Source organism: Malus sylvestris, chromosome 3 (genome assembly GCF_916048215.2).
Source record: "Malus sylvestris chromosome 3, drMalSylv7.2, whole genome shotgun sequence".
Lineage (NCBI taxonomy): Eukaryota > Viridiplantae > Streptophyta > Magnoliopsida > Rosales > Rosaceae > Malus > Malus sylvestris.
In genome coordinates, this window is record NC_062262.1 from 25364837 (window position 1) to 25386785 (window position 21949).

Below are 21949 nucleotides of genomic sequence, written 5' to 3' on the forward strand. Positions count from 1 at the left end.
GCCTACATCATGGAAATGGTGCAATGGCCAACCATAACTCGGATAAACTGCGAAGCCCAGCTGAGTGACAATAATACAAGTATCTGATATTCAATAAAAGGAAAGACCATTGATCACAGTTTATAAACCTCAAAGATAAGTTCGTAATTATGAAAACATAGTCCAGTCTCTAACAACTCCGAAAGAGTCACCCAAACATCCAACGGCTTTTCCCATTTAAACCACCAAGATTCTCAAAAACCATCGTTCATATGCGCATTAAAAACTAGGACTAGAGGGACACAGTTCGGCCGAAGCCTACATATGTAACCAAACAGGAAGTGGCCCCTTATCGCGGATTAAGCAAGCAAAACCACCCCTGCAATAACCAAGTAGTCAGTGACCTCCTATCGTTGATTAACCAAGCAGAGTCACTCCTCCGCATCTGTTAGGCAGTGATCACCTATCGCAGATTAACCAAGCATGATCACCCCTAAGTGTGTGTGTGTGTGTGTGTGTGTGTATGGCCATACCAAAGATATAAGGATCGCCTATCGCGGATTAACTAAGCACGATCCATAGAAAATATGGTCCCTTATCATGGATTAACCAAGCAGGACCAAGCTAACTAAATAGGTAGTGACCTCTATCGAGAATTAACCAAGCAGAGTCACATCTATGGAACTGTTAGGCAGTGATCACCTATCGCGGATTAACCAAGCATGATCACTTCTAAGTATGTATGGCCATAAGGATCGCCTATCACGGATTAACCAAGCACGATCCATAAATAATTCGGTCCCTTATCGCGGATTAACCAAATAGGATCACTAGTGACCCCCTATCGCCGATTAACTAAGCAGGGTCATGGTCTCCTACTAGCCTTCAATTTAACAAACATTTCAATATGCAATTCAAATCACTTTTTCATAAATATTACCAATCCATGAATCAATTCACATTTAATAAAAATAGATCAATGGCCAATTATAGAAGAATCGCATTTTAACAGAAAACACATTTATAAAACCAAGTCATATCTACAAAGAATATTAATATAAAGAATCGGGTAATCACCATATCACATATATTAAAGTCACTCACCTAGATAGGTCCACAAAGCCTCAATGAGCCTCTATTAATACTAATTTTAGTTTTATAAACGATTCGAGACATGTTGACCAAAAGTCAACTCTCGATCAACGGTGGTGCCCACAACCCTACGTAATTCAATCCATAAGATCCGCACATCGGATTTCAGATCCGTAACTTCCAAAGAACCACATTATGCTTCTAAAACAACATATTAAAATTTCATTATGATCCAACGGTCGGATCGCCGATTCCTGTAATAATCAAGTAGCGTACCATAATAAAACTAAGTTCACAATAATCAAATCACATCATACGTATATCAAATCTGAGATCAAGACATCAATTTAGCGTAAAATAGTATCGGCGGCCCATTGGCAACCCGCCGCCGTGGGTGGCTGTTGGCCGCCCCAACTCAGCCGGAAAATTCAACTATTTCTAAAAATTACCAAATTTTATAGGAAAGTAGATCTCAGTGAGGGGAGAAATTTTCATACCTGGGCCGAAGTCTAGTTTGGCCGAGAAGTGGCCTGAAATCATCAAGAACCGCCAGAAAACCCTAAAAGGGTAAACTTCAATTCGTCCATTTTGTCTCTCCGCCGCCCCAAATGTTGATTGGGCTTTGTTCTTGGACTCCAAAGACACGTGAGGGTGGTGATGGTTGACGGAAGAGCTTGCAGAAATGGCGGATTCCGTCGTTGTGGCTTTGGGACACCCTCATCGGTTCGTCATCAAATTACCACCAAATTTCTTTGAATTTTTTTGGTGAAAATGGCAGAATAAAGGCCATGGAGTTGTTTAGTGGGGGTGGAAGGCCGTAATTCACCTGAAAAATGGACGCAAAACCGTTGGGAATGTCGATGGAACTCGGGTTGGGTCGAAATGGAGGATTGGGTAAGGGATCCAGTGAGTCTCTCCTCTCTCCCTTCCTCTCCTTTCTTTTCTTTGCCATTGGCCCCTTCATTTTCCTCTCTCCCCTCATTAGCCGAGACCTCTCCCCTTTCCTCCTTTTCTTTTCTTTTCCTCCCTCTATCTCTCTCCTTTCTCTCCTCAACTCTCCATCCTGGGCACCCACGTGGCATTTCCCCCCACCGCTCCAAAATTGCTAGAGCCTTCTAGATGAGAGCCAATTTACAATAATACCCCTAACTTTAAACGTTAATAACTCTCTCGTTATAACTATGTTTCATGAACGGTCTGCGCCTACGCATTTCTGAGATCGAGCTCTATTCAAAAATATAAATTGTGACCTCAAATGGTCTATGAATTTTAAATAATTAATTTCCAAACTTCAAGCCTCGTAACTACTGTAATAAAAATCTAAATTCAAACAAATTAAAATAAATTCTTGAACAATAATACAAATCTCAATAATTCAAATACGTAAATCATAACAGTGAAATCTAGGAACAAGATTTCACATGAATTGTGATTCAATTATAACAACATATTACCACTTTTTTCACTTCTTTGGTCATCCTTTATATATTGGATGAAGCTTCAAATAGTTCTACCAAACAAGCCCCAAATTCTTTCTGGTAATTGAGATTAGTCTCTGATTGTTTGATGATGCTCTATATATTTGATGAAGCTTCAACTAGCTTCTACTAGACAACCCCTGATTTCTTTATAGTAATAGAACTTCATCTCTAATTGTTTATTGTCTGATTAGATTATTATAATATTTGGGTTGTTGGATATGTTGGGTTTGAATTGAGTTTTTGTTTTCGTATTTCAGAGTGATGGATTTTTGAATGAAATGCACTCAACCCTAAATTCCAGTGGGGGTGGCTGAAGCAGTTGTCCAATATGACAAATGGCAGCCAAGGTTCCCTAAATTGCCCATCCCTTTAATTTTATGAAGTATGACAATTTGATATATATATATATATATATATATATATATATATATATATATATATATATATATGTATGTATGTAGAGAACTTACACCTCTTGACAGATTGTGTTGCTAGATAGTCTTTCATGTACCTGATTAAAATAAAGTTCATCATGTTATTCTATCCAAATATTGATTTGTTACAACGTTATGTAAATACTTTTTACACACCATTTTTATAACACATTTAGTCCTGTATTTGAAGACTTATATACAATACTTATAATTCGTTGGACATTCCGCGGCAACGCACGAGCTAAATCCCTAGTCACTACTATATTGTACAACTGCAGTTGGTTGGGGAAAAAAAAAGATGAGAATTGGGAAAGGCCACACAGGATATGTCCGCAATTTGTCTCCACCCCTAAAGCATCAATTCATTTTGCTTGTAAATACGCACTTGATTGTTTCCCCTCCCTTTTCCCGGTTCAAGTTTTTCATTGTCGCCATTTGCAAATGATAGATACAGGTTCCAAACTGAAGTTCGATAGTACAACACAACACACGAGCTGGGGTCCAAACATTAATTCGAAACAACACAAATAAAACAAATCAAATCGCATATTGCAGTATATAACAATTACTCTATTCTAAATTTGGAGAGGAGTGGTACGCTTGGCTATAAGTGCAACTGAGGGGAGAATTTGGTAGTACAAAATTACCATTTTTTAATGTAGATATGAGCTATGGTGTGGATTTGTGGGTTTGGGGCTACATGAGTTATGGTGTGAATTTGTGGGTTTGGTCTGTCATGTTCCTTAACTAGAGTAATGCTTTTACCAATTTAGGCCCGTACTAGGTCTGGTTTAATTAATTGTGGCTCATTTAAACATATCTGCTTTTTATTTATGGTCAATGGTTACATTAGTACGGGCAAGTTCATTTTCATATTATGGCAATGATTTAAAGCAATGTTAAAAAATTAGTGGATGGAATGCAATTTACTTGTATTATTGTTGAAAATAAACGTATTTCTTTTTAAATATTGCTTTAATTTCATTTTGATGAGAGAATAAACAAGATTTCTTTTTCTTATTCTTTTTCTTGCACATATATATAGCATTAAAACTTTTAGTATATTTCTTTATTTACATGATAAATTTTTTGACCTGCCGCAGCGCAGCATGATACTTGTGAGATCCAAAGCGCACAGTTCATGGACTTCTGCTTTTATTGACTAGCAAATCTTTATTGCAATGCATACTACTTCAGTACTACAGGCAAATTGAAGGGTCATATATCTAATTCTGTAATTCAGCCTCTTCAGCACCAGCTACTAGTTTTCCGTGATGGCCGGGCCCATGCCTGTGTTCCCAATGTCCGTGGCCGTGGCCGGGCTCCCAATGGCCGTGGCCATACCCGTGCTGCTTCCAATGTCCGTGGCCAAACCCGTGCTGCTTCCAATGTCCGTGGCCATGCTCTCCATGTCTATAGCCTCCATATCCGTAGCCTCCGTGTCCATAGCCTCCAAGTCCATAGCCGTGCTCATGCTTTCCATGTTTGTGCTCGTAGCCATGTCCATAGCCATGCTCATGCCCTCCATGTCCGTGCCCGTATCCATGTTTATGCTCGTATCCGTTATAATGGTCACCATAGGTAGACTGTTCAACGCTCTCCTCTTGAAAAAGAAAACAATTAAGTTGGATATCAAAAACTGAAAATTAAGCCTTGTAAGTGCAGTAGCAGTAACTACCGATGCATGCAAAGTGACTAACCATCCGGATGTTCCCAAGTTACTCGTTTTCCCAACAAAAAATGTTTAAGTTCGAGAAGAAAACAGGTGGGAAACTAAGGTCAAAATTCGTAGCATGCATCTTAAAACCTGCTATGCATGATGAATAAAATGTGCCTAGCAAAATTTACAAATGCGTAATCGAATAAAAGAAACAAGAAGTAATTTTAATTGAGAAACCGAGAAACTCACGGGTTTGAGTAGGAGCAGTCTCAGTCAGCTCCCGAGCGGAAACCTCAGAGAAGATAAGGAGAACAGCAAAGACAAGACCCAGTAGAAGAAAAGTTTTTGAGGACGCCATGTTTGCTTATAATTAACCAAATGAGGTGATGGGATAGAATGATGAAGGTAAGAGATGATCGCAGAGGGAAGTGAATATCATGTGTTTTGGATTTCTCTATTTATAGACCTTCAAAGTTAAGAGAAGGAGAGGGTAGATCTTTGGACACCCACATTTTTTCACAGTAAAGTGGTAAACGAAAAATATTTTTTACCTAATACATATCAAATTCCCTCGAGTAGTTTGAACTCTATTAAAGCATGCTTTGTTTGGTTTGATGATATGTTGATACCACTACGTATTAAGTAAGAAATGAGCCATCTAACCTAGCTAGTAGGTCATAAAAATTTGTTTCTACGCAATATGCGGCAATGTGGTCATAGTTGTAGATGCCTTTTGCTAATTATGTGAAAAATGTAATTAAGCACCATTAACTAAGCCAAAAAGAAATTGGTTTTCAGTTGTGATTCCTTAGAATAATAAATTGATATTGTATATGATCAACAACTAAGTCAAAATAAGTAGTTTGTCATGACTAACAGTTTAAGATGGCATTTCAGGGGATATATCTACATTTGTAGACGGATGTACTTTAGTTTATATCTGAATCCATTTACAATTGGACTACCAGATCCTGCCCGTATTTGGCTTGTTAGATTTAACTTGATCCATATAAAATAAGCATCAGATTTGGAACCAATTTTTTTTTAAAACATTATCATCATCAACAACATTCTTCTTCATTCTTAAATTCATGGTGTATACTAATTTATGGTGGAATACATATGAACAACGCTCAAACTTCAAGTCAATATTCTTCATTTCAAATTTTGCCTTCAAGTACAAGGTAGTTTTACAAGGCTATTTTAGAGTCCAATTTAGTTCATATCAATGATACGGAATACAACCCTAGCAACACTAGAATATGACTTCTTAAAGAGTGTAGGAAGTCAAGGACAAAATGGTAAATTGATTATTTTCTAGAAGGCTCCAGATTTCTGGAGTAAAGAATTGTTATGCCACGTGTGTAGTTGAGTTGGAAAAGAAATGAGAGATAAGGAGGGTGCAGACCAATCAGAAGAAGGAGGTGAGGAGATGACCAATGGGAGATGAGAGAAAGCAGAGAAAAGAGAAAAGTAAGGTCCAATCGGAAAAGAAGTGAAAGAGAGAGTGACCAACCAGAGAGGGAAGAAAGGAGGGAAAGGAGGGAAAGGAGAAGGAGAGGAACTCGGTCCTTTCCCCTTGACCCGTGACCCCGTTTCAAACCCGGTACCTTACGTGAGATTTTGCCATTTCCTTCGGCGATTTTTTGACTAATTTCACCAGGCCCCCACCTAGAAACTTCTCACCAGCTGTTCTTCTTTAATTTTCCACTCCAATTCGATGGGATTTGGCCTCGTTTCATGTTGTACAATGACGGCAACCCCGTGAGTCCCTAGGTGGCGATCCGCCATTTCTGAATGCAATCTCATCAATCTCCACCATCATTAGACTCTTCTTGAGGCTTGGAACAAAGCACAAACAATTGAAGGGGTGGCAAAGCACCGAAGGTGATGGATCGAAGCCACCCATTTCTAGGGTTTCCGACAAGTTTGAGTGCAATTGGGGATTTTCCCAGCCAAATTGGACTTATTCACTGGTATAAACCTTGCTCTACTCATTGAGATCTTCATTTCTGTGAAATTTGGTAATTTTTGGAAATAGTTGATTTTTTTCAACGAGTCAGGGCGGTCGGCCGCCAAGTGCAGCAGCGCGTGGGCCGAGACCCCACCAAACCATCCTAGGCTAATTTGATGCCCCAATTCCATAATTGACATCCGTTTAGTGAAATCTTGATGTTTTAATATAGTTTCGTAGTGGACCGCCTAATTGGCCACCACTTGGTTATTATATGAATGGACGATCCGACCGTTGGATCGGTACCAAACATTAATACATGATAGTACGTAATATTTGTAGACATTAAGAACTTACGGATCGGGAATCCAACGCGCTGATTGCGAATCTGCCATCCATTTTCCAAAATTCAACTGTTTTAGGATAGTTCCGTTATTAGCCATACTTTGTACGAAAATGCATAATTTCATTAGCATGTTATATTTACCTAAATGGTTTCGTTTCTAGGCGAAATGCATCGCAAGGACTCTCGATGCTACCAGGCGGGTTCAACTCGATGACATGATCTGTAAGTGGGTCTATTCTTTATATATATTGGTTAGTTTCCATATATACAAGCATTAATAAATTCTTTATGCGATTGCCATGATTAAATTAATGTTTATAAGAAATACCATATTGTTGGGAAACGATGAAATAATCCTACAAGATGCACAGGTAAGCTTACTATAAGGAGATGCCTTGATTATATTTATGGTCATGAATAGTACGATATTGATTAGAATTGTTGAATGGTTGTGGCATGACTATATTGATGTTATATGCTCATCGTTTGCTACATTGGTGTTGGTACTTGCCTAAGCCAGGACCAGTCTTTCACGTGTATGTGTACATCGCATCGTACGCTCACTTTGGATCCATTGTAGGTGCCAGTCCTGTCGTACAGGTTGCCATGGGCAACTCCGACTCGTATGTGCTATGTATAGCACCAGTCTTCACGTGATTGTAGTACTACATCGTATATTATTGTTACACCCAATCATGTTCATGTCAGAATACCTTTGCATGAACTTGTGTGTTAGCATGTGTCGATGAGCTATCTGATATGATATGTTGCTTATGTGAGATTATGTGATTATGGATGTCATGCCCTTATTTACGAGATATTGTGCCATAATGAATTCTTGAGATTTTGCAAGCGACGGTAAGAATTTTCTTACTATACGTAGTATGTATATTTTGGAAACTATAATGATTTTACAACGAGGGGTTATTATGTTTTCGAAAAGGATTTTTTTACAAAGAGTCGACGAGGATTCTTAGCAAATCTTGGTGTAGATGATTACCTTCAATGGTATAATTCTCACCCTATCTTACTGTACTTACTTATACTCTAACATCACATGTGAAATGGGTTCATTCCTGCTCACCGTGCACTCTATTACTTAGGCACTTTTAGGTTTAAGTTTATACACATTTTCCACATCACTACACTTTATAGTTTTGTCACCTTCCAGGTGTCAGCCAGCACGGCTCGATTCGGAGTCCAAGTGGACATTCCGGGTCGGGGTGTGTCAAAATTTATTTTCTAAAATAATTGTTTGAAAAATTAAATTTATGTAGACTATCATAATTTATTTTTATGGACATTTTAACTAAAAAAATATTTAGATTCTGATAGTTGAACAAATAGATATCGGTATTTATAGAGTTTTTTGGTGAATCTTGAGTTAAATATTTTTTTTTAAATTGTTATAGTAGTTGGGCTAATTGATTGTGGCCGACATTGGCATCAGCCTGGGACCCTCGCATTGTCAGCGTTGGCGCATTTCGTGCATCTCCCGCGTTACTGGGTTGCGGCTCACCTATTTCCTAGGCGTGTCGATGCGCAAGAGTGGGTCAGGGGCTTTACTTTGGTCGGTTTCTTGGGTTAAATTTACCCAAAAATCAGTTTTAACCTAAAGCTGATTTTTGGCCCAAGAGTTGGCACAAGTTTTTTTTTTTTTTTTCCCTTTTGTTTGGGGGGGTGGGGGGGGGGGTGACATTTTAGGTTCTAATCCAAAGATTGGAGTGAGTCTTAGAGTTAGAGAGGAAAAGTGGCGAGAAAGGGTAGCAAAATAGGTTAGAATTTTAGGTAACAGTTTGGTCCATACATCTCCTATGATGGTAGAATTTTGGGTTCCTTAAGTATTGAGAATGGTTTCTAAATAAGTAAAGGTTTGTACGTCATTGATTAAGAATCTCTACCCATGCATTTTATAAAGTTGTTGCCTCCATAATATTTGTTTGCATAAAAACAGAAGAACTAATAGTTTCGAATACATCCACTAGAATTCGAAAATTAGTATGGACCATTCAACAATGCAATCACCACCTAATTTTGTATAGCTCAACAGCTTAACTTCTTATTTTACCATAGCTAGAGCTTCCAAACCCTTTGTCAACAGTGCACAAAATAATTCTTTAACCAAATAATGATCGGACCAACTAGTTAATGGTATCGAAGTGGTACTTCACTTCGTAATGTTAGAAGATGTCCCAAATTTGAATCACAAGCCCAATAATCGAAAAAATATTGTCACCAAAATGATGAGTATCCAAAGAAAACTCCTTAATAGTAGACTTGAAATGCTAGACATTTTTAACTTTGCAAATATTTATTGACAAAATTAAAGCGTATCGTAACACATACTAAGATGATTGATTAAGAGAACACATACTAAGGTGATCGATTAAGAGAATACAAGATAAAGCTTAAAGCCTGGCTATATATGATTGAGAGTTTATAAACTACTCAACCAATACAGCTTTATTGCATATTATACGACTCTTACAACACACATAGACGCTAAGAGGTTAGCTAATTTTTTGTTTGAGTCTCTGCAGCACAAATTCCCAGTTTTCCATCATGGCCCGTGGCCATGACCTCCATGACCGTGGTCATGTCCATGGCCTCCGTGACCATGGTCATGTCCATGCCCTCCATGACCGAGGTCATGTCCATGCCCTCCATGACCGTGGTCATGTCCATGCTCATGGCCCTGAACTTGGTTGCCAGCCTTTTCTACGCTGTCCTCTAGGGGTTAAAAAAGAGAGTAGAACTTTACAAATAGAGAAGAAATAAAATGTTGAAATATATATACATCACTGAACAATTATATGAAGGTCTATAATTAAGATATGCATGCACGTACAAAAGGCACAAGCCGTACATACAAAATGAATAATTAACAGCATGTTTTTACATCGATTCAGTAGTTTTTAGAAGCAATATATATTTCGTTCTCCAACCAATTAAGATGTATATTGTTCAAGTTGTTTGGAAGACAATTTTGTTTGGCATACACTTGAGGACATGGTGTTTTTACTCCTGCGCTCTTCTTACTAATTAAACATGTTTTAGTTAAAAAATGGAGAAGAAACTCACGGGTTTGAGGAGTAGTCTCAGCTAGCTCACGAGCTGAGATTTCAGAGGAGAGAAGGAGAACAGCAAAGACAAGGCCAAGAAGAAGAAAAGTCCCTGAGGATGCCATAATTTTCCGAACAATATTAATACCAAGGAAGCATAGTAATGGTTTCTGAAGGTTGTATGTAAGAGAGGATTGCTGTGTAGTATAATGTGGTTTGGCTCTCCCTATTTATAGACCTTTGTAAGAGAGTGGGAAGTGGGGGACGGTGGCCGGAATGAGATTGAGAGAAGATTTTTTATTAACTTTTACCTAATCAGAAGATAAGTATGATTAAAGGCTAAAGAGCTAAAACATTATATAATTATCATTTTGGACTTTAACAAGCGACTTTGGTTGTCCCCGAATCTTCGAAATTACTCACAGATAGAAAGATATGAAAATGAGAATTTGGGTATATGGGGACGGATGCGAGGAAACCGAAATTTTCTAATGCGGTTATATGAAAATGAGAAGTTGGGTATGTATGGGGACGGATGCGAGGAAACCGTAATTGTCCCCAATCCAGCTCACTCTATATTTTTTAGTACTATATGCCTGTTTTCGGAAGTCAAAGTTTTGTATTTGACTGTATTATGGTTTGATTCGTGATTTGGTTGTATTTTTTTTTTTTCATGATTATAGCCTTTTATGCTGCTTCCATTATATGATCAAAACCTTTTTTTCCATTAATTATGAATTATTGGTGAAATCGTTAACCATACTCAATGTATTTGTAATTATAAGGGCACAACCGATGATTAATTTTGTGATTATAATATGAATAATATTCACAATTATGTGAATGAATATAAGTCCAGGATACACTTGTCTCCAATCTGAATTATGAAGTAAAATTTTAAAAAGACTTGTTCTTAAGTATTTCGTTTGTGAATCGTTTGTGAATCTAGAGTATTCATATTTATAAAAGAGCTTCGATGAAAAGGGCTCACAAAACAAAATTTTAATCAATTACACTCGATCAATTTTTTAATTACAATGACAAAAACAAGGGAGCAATGATACTATCATAATTATATTGAATTTGGGTGCAATGATGGTATCGTAATTCAGTTGAAGTTTGATTCATAAATTATCCAAAACTGTTTCCTCATAAATTACCCGCAATTGTATCTTCATAAATTACCAGCAACTATTTCTTCATCAATTACCAGCATTTTCTCAAACCTAAACAAATTCTATTATATGCTTTAAAAAATATTAAAAAGTGAGTCTCATAAAAATGTACGTAAAAAATGTGTGTTTTTAGATCCTAACTCTTTAAAGAGTTCTACTTTTTTCGACTGCCCCACGTAGAAGCTACTTTGTAATTAAAAGATTATTGACGGTGAGTGAGGAAATAGTTGCATGAACCAAATTTCAACTTATAATCATGACTTTCAATGAAGCCAAATTCAATATTGACGGTATGTGTTTTTTATGACCAAGGCTTATGGCGTTAGGATAAAGTTGGTTTGGAGGAAATAGTAGTGAACTACTTTGAAAAATTGTTTTGACTCCGAGGGTCCATCAAATGGAGAGGAAATTCTATAGTATGTTCAACCAAGGGTTACCGAGAGTATGAATGAGGACCTTACGAAACCGTTTGAGGATGAAGAGATAAAATTTGCTCTTTTTCAAATGCATTCAACTAAGGCTCTAGGACCAGATGGAATGTCTCCGGGTTTTTACCAAAAACATTGGGATATTGTTGGCAATGATGTATGCAACGGCGTTCGGGCTCTTCTCTCATCGGGAAGAATGTTGAAAAAGATCAATTACACTAATGTTACTCTTATTCTGAAGAATAAAGATCCGATAGTGATGACACAATTACATCCGATTAGTTTATGCAATGTCATTTATAAAATTTGCTCCAAAGTGTTAACCAATAGACTCAAAAGGGTGTTTCCAGAGATTATTTCTACTAATCAGAGTGCTTTTGTGCCGGGGAGATTGATTTCAGATAATAGCTTGGTAGCTTCGGAAATTGCTTATTATATGCATAAGAAGTCTTCTGGATGGGATGGAGTGATGGCATTGAAACTGGATATTAGTAAGGTGTACGACCGTATTGAATGGAGTTTCCTCAAACAAATGATGAAAAAGTTGGGCTTTGCGGACAGGTGGATTAATTTGATGATGGCGTGTGTGACTACCGTTTCATACTCGTTTAAGGTAAATGGCGAGCTGGTGGGTTATGTTCACCTGAAGCGGGGAATTCGACAAGGTGACCCTCTTTCTCCGTTTCTATTTGTGTTATGTGCGGAAGGTCTTTTAACTCTTTTTTATGCTTGGAAGAAACAAGGACGGATTAGAGGGGTCAAAGTGTGTAAGGGCGTTCCGACTGTGAATCATCTTTTTGTTTGCGGATGACAGCTTCATTTTCACCAGGGGCACGATTCAGGAATGCCTACAGGTGAAACATTTGTTGAAAACATATGAATATGTATCAAGACAAGCTATTAATTATGCGAAGAGTTGTGTAGCTTTCAGTGGAAACTTGTCTAAGTATGATGGATAGTTGTTGGCGGATTGTTTGGGCATGCCGCGGGTAATTTTCCATGATCGATATCTTGGCCTACCGGTTCTGGTGGGAAAATCGAAGAAGGATACGTTCGCATACATTAAAGATTGATTGTGGAAAAAATTAAATGGTTGGAAAGGAAGTCTTCTGAGTAGTGCTTGGAAAAAGATATTGATAAAAACCGTAGCCCAAGTTGTACCCCTATACACCATGCAAACTTTCTTGCTACCAAAAACTTTCTGCAATGAGTTGAATCAAATGGTGGCACAATTTTGGTGGGGAAAGGAACAAGGGAAGCGAAGGTTATATTGGATTCGGTGGAAAAAGTTATGTAAACCAAAGGGAGAGGATGGTCTTGGCTTTAAGGATATCTATGCCTTTAATCTAGCTTTGTTGGCAAAGCAAGGGTGGCGGTTGATACATGAACAATCCTTTCTAGCATCCCAAATTTTTGAAGCCAAATATTATACACAAACTGATTTTCTTTCGACACTGATGAAGAAAAATTCATCTTATGGTTGGAGAAGTATAGCTGAGGCCTGCAAAGTAATTAGGGTTGGAGCTCGGTGGAGAGTGGGGGATGGTGCTTCTATTAAAATTTGGGGTGATAGTTGGTTGCCAAGGGAAACTTTTTTCAAAGTTCTTAGCCCTATACCTATGGGAATGGATCAGTCCATTACTGTAGAGAAGTTGATCTCGGTGGAGAGAGGGATTGCATGGAACATGGAAGTAGTAAATAGCATTTTTTTGGCTGAGGAAGCTCGATTGATTCGGTCCATACCACTTAGTATCTCTCTGACATTGGATGTTTTAATCTGGTCCGCGGAGTCAAATGGGAAGTTTACAATGAAAAGTGCCTATTTTTTAGCTCAGATTGGCAGAGAAGTCAATGGACAAGAAAGCAATGGTTCTTCGATTACACACGAGATGAAATTTTTGTGGAGAGCTCGAGTACCTGAGAAAGTAAAGTTTTGTGTGTGGCGATGTTGTATGAATGCATTACCAACATGGGATAATCTGAAAATAAAGAAAATCACTACGGATGCTGCTTATATGTTCTGTAATGGCGAAGAAAAAACCTTGGTGCATTTGATGAGGAATTGTCCTAGAACGACTTTGATTTGGTTAATAAGCCCGTTGGGTCTACGGAGTAGAACAGACACTAGGGGACATTTGGTGGTTGGTTCACAAGACTGGCTAGTGATTTATCAAGTGAAAGCTTTGATTTGTTACTTGTGATTATTTGGAGCATTTGGAAGGAACGAAACTCGTTTTTATGGCAGGGAAAGGCGCTTCAACCTTTGGAGTTGGTTTCTAGAGCACAAAGTTGGTTACAGGAATTCTAGTGATGGCATGGGTAAGAATAAAACAAGTAGCAGCAACGAACCAAAGAAATGGAAGAAACCGGAATTGGGCTGGGTAAAATGTAACTTTGATGCGGCCTAGGATGAACAACATGAGGTTGGTGGTGTTGGGGTGGTGATTTGAAATGACAAGGGGGAGTTTATAGCAGCAAAGGTGACACAACACACTGCCATTTGTTCCCCGCAGCTGGCTGAGATGATGGCAGCAAGGGATGCGGCTTTGTTTGTCAAGGAGTGGCAATTTCCAGCTTTGGTTGTTGAAGGTGATGCTTTGTTGGTGATGGCAAGACTAAAAAAATGTAGGAAGTGATGACACCTCACATTTTGGAAACATTCTAAATGACACGCGGTCAATTGTTCATTCATTGCCAAAGTGGAAGGTTGAATTTAGTGGAAGGGAGACGAATAAGGTGGCACATAGGCTAGCGCATATGAGTTTGAGTTATGGTAACATTATGACTTGGTTTGAAGAACCTCCTGATATAATTTTTTATCTTATCTTTGAGGATAGTAATTCCTAATTAATTATGATGGTGCGGGACACTTTTGTCCCTTCAACCGGGTTGAAAACCTCGGCAAGGTTTTTATCGAGGCCATTTGTTCGCACCCTATCCTCAATTATGTAAGTATCCATTTCTTATTAATGACTATCATACTTTTTCAAAAAAAAAAAAAAATGGAATACGCTACTCCTTGTGCAGAAATTCTAGAGTATGAAGACTGGGTCACATGTTTCTTAGGGCCCACACACATAATACAACTTATAGCCACCCCGTTAATTTAAGTAGTGTTATAGGGATGGGCAACGGTTATGGTGAGCGAGTAACCGCGGTTATTTACCCATAACCGTTTATATTCATACTCACATAACCGTTTACCAGTTGGGTAATTGCATATTGCATAAATGGTTATACCTATACCCATAATCGTTTATAAATGGTTAACCATACCCATAACTGTGTACTCATTTAACCATAACCGTTTACCCATTTAACCATAACCATTTACCCGTTTACCCATTTTTGAACCCATTTATCCTTTTTTTTACCCATTTACCCATTTTTTCACCGGTCTGCATGTTTTTCTAATAACTTGAAAATTAAAAAAGAACAATTTGTCATAATTTTTGTTTTTTAACAATTAAACACCGTTATAGGTACATTTTAGCATGCATTTCCCTATTTTAATAATTTAAGTCCTCATATAATTCCAATAATTGAAATAATAGTTTACAAAACTAAATGATTCAAAGCTTATAAATATTATGAAACTAAACACTTTCGAACACAAATGTTTTCAGAAGAGGTTAATTAATTATGTGGCTTTGTGCTTAGGTGTAATGTGTCCCTTAATTTACGTGACTTTATGGAGCAACTGCATCAGAAGTATGTATACTGATACATGGGATCTGCTTGCACAATGTGGTCACATCATGGGTACATAATCTTCTTGCTGTGATTTTGTTACCGGGCAAACTTTATGCTGTAATTTAAAAATATTTGAATCGCGTGAGTGTTCACACTCAAAAGTATTCATCCTCTATTAAATTAAATGGAGGGAGAGATGAGCAGGGATAGAGCGTTTGAGACTATGAATCTAGGGGACAGATTGAAAATTTAAGGTTTTTTATTTTTAATTTTTTTAATTTTAAATATATTAAATTAAGGGGTATGTTATCCACACTCCATTTTACTTCTCACACACCCTTTGATAATTTCTGTCTATTGATCTTCTTCAATTCATCCGATCCGACGGCTGAAAATTAAAAATGTGTGTGAGAAGTAAAATAGGGTGTGTGGATATCACACCCCTAAATTAAATGGGTAAATAGATATCCATTATAACCGCAGGTAATACCCATAACCGATGGATACCCATTATAACCACAGGTAATACCCATAACTGCCCATTTAAATTTCACGGATAAACGATTATACCCATAACCGTAACCCTAAACTTTAAATGGATGAGTAACCACAATTACCCAAACTCATGGTTATTTTGCCCATCCTTAAGTACCACCTCGTGTTCCGGTTACACTGAAAAATTTCTCTAATTTTGGTTTAAAAATGTGGTCTCCCTAACATTATCCTAATGAATATACTGATATTCGTAAGCCCCTTATTTTTAGGTCATTTGAAATTACACATAGATTAGGCAAGCCTCAATGCTGCAAAAATAAGAAATGCAGAAATATAAAGCTAAGCCCTTAGAACATTTCCAACCCTTGGGTTAAAATCTTAAATTTTAAACTCAAAAATTTAAATTTTGAGCCAGAAAGAGCTTTTCTTCTCGGATCCATCTAGGTTAAAATTTTAGCCTAAAATTATTAAATAATGAGTTTAGGCTAAATTTGTGACAACCCGTCCCTAATTTCACGATTTTATAAATTTTAAAAGAGTGATTTTATGAAAATGCCCTTAGAGTCGAGGATGTTTGACTTTCGTTGGCCGTCTTTCATGACGTGTACAAGTTACTCTTTTTGTGAATTCTCGAGGTACTCAACAATATGAACGCGTGGGCGCAAATGGAACACAATTTGGGATTATAATGACTGAAGTCGAGGACAAAATGGTCAATTGATTATTTTCTGGAAGGCTCCAGATTTTTGGACCAAAGAATTGTTATGCCATGTGTTTGGCTGAGTTGGAAAAGAAATGAGAGTTAAGGAGGGTGCGGACCAATCAAAAGAATGAGGTGAGGAGATGACCAATGGGAGATGAGAGAAAAGAGAGAAAGAAGGAGAGTGAGGCCCAATCAGAAAAGAAAAGAGAGAGAGAGTGACAACTAGAGAGGGAAGAAGGGAGGGAAAAGAGAGGAACCTGATCCTTTCCCTTTGACCCGTGACCCGTTTCAAACCCGGTACCCTATGTGAGATTCCGTTATTTCCTCCTGCGATTTTGTGACAAATTTCACCAAGCCACCACTTAGAAACTTCTCACCGGCTGTTCTTCTTCAATTTTCCAGTACAATTCAATGGGATTTGGCCCCATTTCATGGTGTACAGCGACAGCAACCCCGTGAGTCCCTAAGCGGCTATCCGCCATTTTTGAATGTTATCTCATTGATCTCCACCATCATTAGACTTTTCTTGAGGCCTGGAACAAAGCCCAAACAATTGTAGCGGTGGTGGAGCACCGGAGGTGACGGATCGAAGCCACCCATTTTTAGGATTTCCAGCGAGTTCGAGTGAAATTGGGGATTTTGCCCACCAAATTGGATTTGGCCACTGGTATAAAACTTGATTTACTCATTGAGATCTTTATTTTTGTGAAATTTGGTAATTTTTTGAAATAGTTGATTTTTTCGGCGAGTCAGGACGGCAGGCCGCCGCATGTGGCGGCAAGTGGGCCGAGACCCCACCAGACCATTGTAGGTTAATTTAATGACCCGGTTCCATAATTGACATCCGTATAGTGAAATCCTGATGTTTTAATATAGTTTCGTAGTGGACCGCATAGTTGGCCGCCATTTGATTATTTTATGAATGGACGATCCGACCGTTGGATCGGTGCCAAACTTTAATAAGTGATAGTACATAATATTTGTGGACATTAGGAACTTACAGATCGGGAATCCAACGTACGGATCTTCCCGAATTGAATTTCTAAAGTTTGTAAAATCCAACGTTGAACGCCACTTGAATTTGCGATTGGCGGAGATCCAATTGTTGGATCGTAAAGAAGTTTTAATATGTTGTTCTAGAAGCATAGTGTGGACTTTGGGAAGTTACGGATCGGAAATCCATGGGCGGATGTTCCAGATTGACTTGTGTAGGGTTGTGGACCTCACCTTTGATAGAGACTTGACTTTTGGACAATCTGCTACGAATTGATCTTAAATATTAAAATCCGTATTAATAGAGACTAGGTAGGGCTTAGTGGGCCTATATTGATTAGTGAGTTATCCTAGATAATATATACATTGGTTGACTTTTAGGTTTAACCGTTGACTTTTTGTAAAATTTGACGGGGACCCTCCTTAGCGTATTTCAATGCGCTGATTCCGAATCCGCGGTCCATTTTTTGAAATTTGATCGTTGTAATTTCATTAGCACGTTATATTTACCTAAATGGTTTCATTTCTAGGCGAAATGCATTACAAGGACTCTCGATGCTACGAGGTGGGTTCGACTCGACGACATGATCTGTGAATGAGTCTTTTCTTTATATATATATATATATAATGTTTATAAGAAATACCTTATTGTTGGGAAATGATGAAATAATCCTACAGGATGCATAGGTAAGCTTACTATAAGGAGGTGCCTTGATTATATTTATGGTCATGAATAGTACGATATTGATTAGAATTGTTGAATAGTTGTGGCATGACTAAATTGATGTTATCTGCTCATCATTTACTGCACTGGTGTTGGTACTCGCCTGGGCCAGGGCCAATCTTTCACGTGTATGTGTACATCGCACCGTACGCTCAGTTTGGATCCATTGTAGGTGCCAGTCCTGTCGTAGTTCCCATGGGCAACTCCGACTTGTATGTGTTGCGCATAGCACCAGTTTTCACGTGATTGTAGTACTACAACGTATATTATTATCACACCCAGTCCTGTTCATTTCAGAGTACCTCTGCATGAACTCATGTGTCAACATTTGTCGATGAGCACCCGATATGATATGTTGCTTATGTGAGATTTTGTGATTATGGATGTCATGCCTTTATTCGAGATATTGTGCCATAATGAATTCTTGAGATTTTGCAGGCGACGGAGTATTTTCTTACTATACGTAGTGTGTATATTTTGGAAACTAAATTGGTTTTATAGCGAGGGGTTATTATGCTTTCGAAAATGATTTTTTACAAAGATTTGTTTCTAGGCCCACTCACCCTTGTTTTTCACCTACCCAGGTTTTATTGCCGAGCTTACATGTCGATGAAGATTCTTGGCAAATCTTGGTGTAGACGATCACTTTCGATGGTATAATTCTCACCCTATCTTATTGTACTGTACTTATGCTCTAACATCATGTGTGAAATGAGTTCATTCCCGCTCACCGCGCACTCTATTACTTAGGCACTTTTAGGTTTAAGTTTATACACATTTTTCATATCACTACACTTTATGGCTTCGCTCACCGTGGTCATGTCCATGCTCATGGCCCTGAACTTGGTCGCCGGCCTTTTCTACGCTGTCCTCTAGGGGTAAAAAAAAGAGAGAAGAACTTTACAAATAGAGAAGAAATAAAATGTTGAAATATATATACATCACTTAACAACTATATGAAGGTCTAAAATTAAGATCTGCATGCACGTACAAAAGCCACAAGCTGTACATACAAAATGAATAATTAACAGCATGTTTTTACATCGATTCAGAAGTTCTTAGAAGCAATATATATTTCGTTGTCCAACCAATTAAGATATATTGTTCAAGTTGCTTCGAAGACAATTTTGTTTGGCATACACTTGAGGACATGATGTTTTTTACTCCTTCGCTCTACGTACTAATTAAACATGTTTTAGTTAAAAAAAAATGGAGAAGAAACTCACGGGTTTGAGGAGTAGTCTCAGCTAGCTCACGAGCTGAGATTTCAGAGGAGAGAAGGAGAACAGCAAAGACTAGGCCAAGAAGAAGAAAAGTCCTTGAGGATGCCATAATTTTCCGAACAATATTAATACAAAGGAAGCACAGTAATGGTTACTGAGGGTTGTATGTAAGAGAGGATTGTTGTGTAGTATAATGTGGTTTGGCTCTCCCTATTTATAGACCTTTGTAAGAGAGTGGGAAGTGGGGGAGGTGGTCCGAAAGAGTTTGAGAGAAGATTTTTTATTAAATTTTTCCTAATCAGAAGATAAGTATGATTAAAGGCTAAAGAGCTAAAACATTGTATAATTATCATTTTTGACTTTAACAAGCAACTTTGTTTGTCCCCGAATCCGTTAAACCCGCTCTTCAAAATTACTCACAGATAGAAAGATGAGTAATGTTATTCATATCATGTTTTTATATCATATTTCTATACTACCTTAGATGGCATCTGATGTGGATAGCCACATCATTTGAAAAAATTGCAAAACCCAAGGAAAGGAAGGAGAAAAACTCATCGTATACCACAATCATCATTTAATTAACTAGTTTTTCTTAATTATTAGTTTATTAAATACAACAACAACAACAAAGCCTTTTCCCACTAAGTGGGGTCGGCTATATGAATCCTAGAACACCATTGCGCTCGGTTTTGTGTCATGTCCTCCGTTAGATCCAAGTACTCTAAGTCTTTTCTTAGGGTCTCTTCCAAAGTTTTCCTAGTTCTTCCTCTACCCCTTCGGCCCCGAACCTCTGTTCCGTAGTCACATCTTCGAACCGGAGCGTCAGTAGGCCTTCTTTGCACATGTCCAAACCACCGTAACCGATTTTCTTTCATCTTTCCTTCAACTTCGGCTACTCCTACTTTACCTCGGATATCCTCATTCACAATCTTATCCTTTCTCGTGTGCCCACACATCCCACAAAGCATCCTTATCTCCCCTACACCCATTTTGTGTACGTGTTGATGCTTCACCGCCCAACATTCTGTGCCATACAACATCGCTGGCCTTATTGCCGTCCTATAAAATTTTCCCTTGAGCTTCAGTGACTTACGACGGTCACACAACACGCCGGATGCACTCTTACATTTCATCCATCCAGCTTGTATTCTATGGTTGAGATCTCCATCTAATTCTCCGTTCTCTTGCAAGATAGATCCTAGGTAGTGAAAACGGTCGCTTTTTGTGATCGTCGCTAGATTGCTCCGGTCATTAGTGTGGATAAGTATATAAATGGATATAGAGATAGGAAAGCAAACACCAGATGTACGTGGTTCACCCATATTGGCTACGTCCACGAAATAGAGGAGTTCTCATTAATTGTGAAAGGTTTACACAAGTACATAGGTTCAAGCTCTCCTTTAGTAAGTACTAGTGAATGATTTAGTACAAATGACATTAGGATATATTGTGGGAGAATGATCTCGTAATCACGAAACTTCTAAGTTCCGGAGTGTGGTATCGTCTTGACTTGCCTTATCTGTCTCGTAGGTAGATGTGGCATCTTCTCTGGAAGTACTCTTCCTCCATCCAGGGGTGGTATCTTTAACTGGTGGAGATGCACAAGGTAATGTATCAATTTCACTTGAAGCTTACTTGTAGTTTCAGGCTTGGTCAAGCGCGATACAAACCATGTAGTAGGAGTCCTCCAAGTCGCCGAGCTAGGGGATCTGCTGAAAGAGGTGACAGACAAGGTAAGCAATCAAAGCTCCAAGCAATCAGTCCCAGATCAGAACTTTGATTTCGAGTTCCGGCTGATTGTTCACATTCTCCCTATCTTGCAGGCAGCATGAAGGATAAAGAGAAGAAAAAAGAGAAGAGATGATATGGGATACTTTTGCTTTTGAAAAAGTAACTTTCCATAGGCTTATTCTTGAACTGGGCTGGAGGGTTTTCTGGTTTCCTCCAGAGTATAAGGCCGACTGAAGAATTTGAGGGTCAAAACAAGTCCATCAAATCTATAGTACGTTCGACCCTGCTGATATGGAATACTTTTGCTTTTGACAGAGTAGTGGATGTATCGGCACGTGTGCTGTTACGCTTGTCTTCACATGCTTCCTTGTATCCTTCTCACTTGCCCTATATGTTCCTCAGGCAGATGCGGTATCTTCCCTGGAAGCATAAGATGTTGAAGATGAGTACTCGAGAGCAATGCCAGGTAAGTAATCAAGTAAGGGGTTCCAGGCAGTCAGTTCCTGACTGGAAGCTTGATTCCAAGTGCTGACTGATTGCTCTCTTTCTCCTTGTCTTGCAAGTAAGAACAAGGCCAAAGGAAAAGACAGGGAAAAAACATGATATGGGATACTTTTGCTTTTAACCCTGATGATATGAGATATTCTTGCTCTAGTATAGCTTGTTTGCAGAGGTATTATCGGGGGGAAAGAAAGCTGAATATTTCGAAAGGTTTCTTTGGGAGTGCCCTCTCAGATATGAGGAAGGGTTGAGCATTTTTGCAGGTCTGCCTG

At 38.4% G+C, this 21949-nt stretch overlaps 1 protein-coding gene across 3 annotated transcripts; it reads right to left on the bottom strand.

Annotated features, from left to right (window-relative positions):
* Window positions 1-4028: 4028 nt before the first annotated feature.
* LOC126614462 (dormancy-associated protein 2-like) lies at window positions 4029-19614 on the bottom strand. Of its 3 annotated transcripts, none has more exons than XM_050282139.1 (2): window positions 19446-19614; window positions 4029-4589 (listed from the first exon to the last, which is right to left on the bottom strand). In XM_050282139.1, the coding sequence occupies exons 1-2, from the start codon at window positions 19549-19551 to the stop codon at window positions 4213-4215; spliced, it is 483 nt and encodes a 160-aa protein (XP_050138096.1). In that variant the 5' UTR covers window positions 19552-19614; the 3' UTR covers window positions 4029-4212. The 3 variants fall into 3 exon arrangements, 2 of the variants coding, with proteins under 2 accessions (XP_050138096.1, XP_050138095.1); XM_050282138.1 differs by lacking the exon at window positions 19446-19614 and adding an exon at window positions 4896-5087; XR_007620395.1 differs by lacking the exon at window positions 4029-4589 and adding an exon at window positions 9233-9676.
* Between the last annotated feature and the right edge of the window lie 2335 nt (window positions 19615-21949).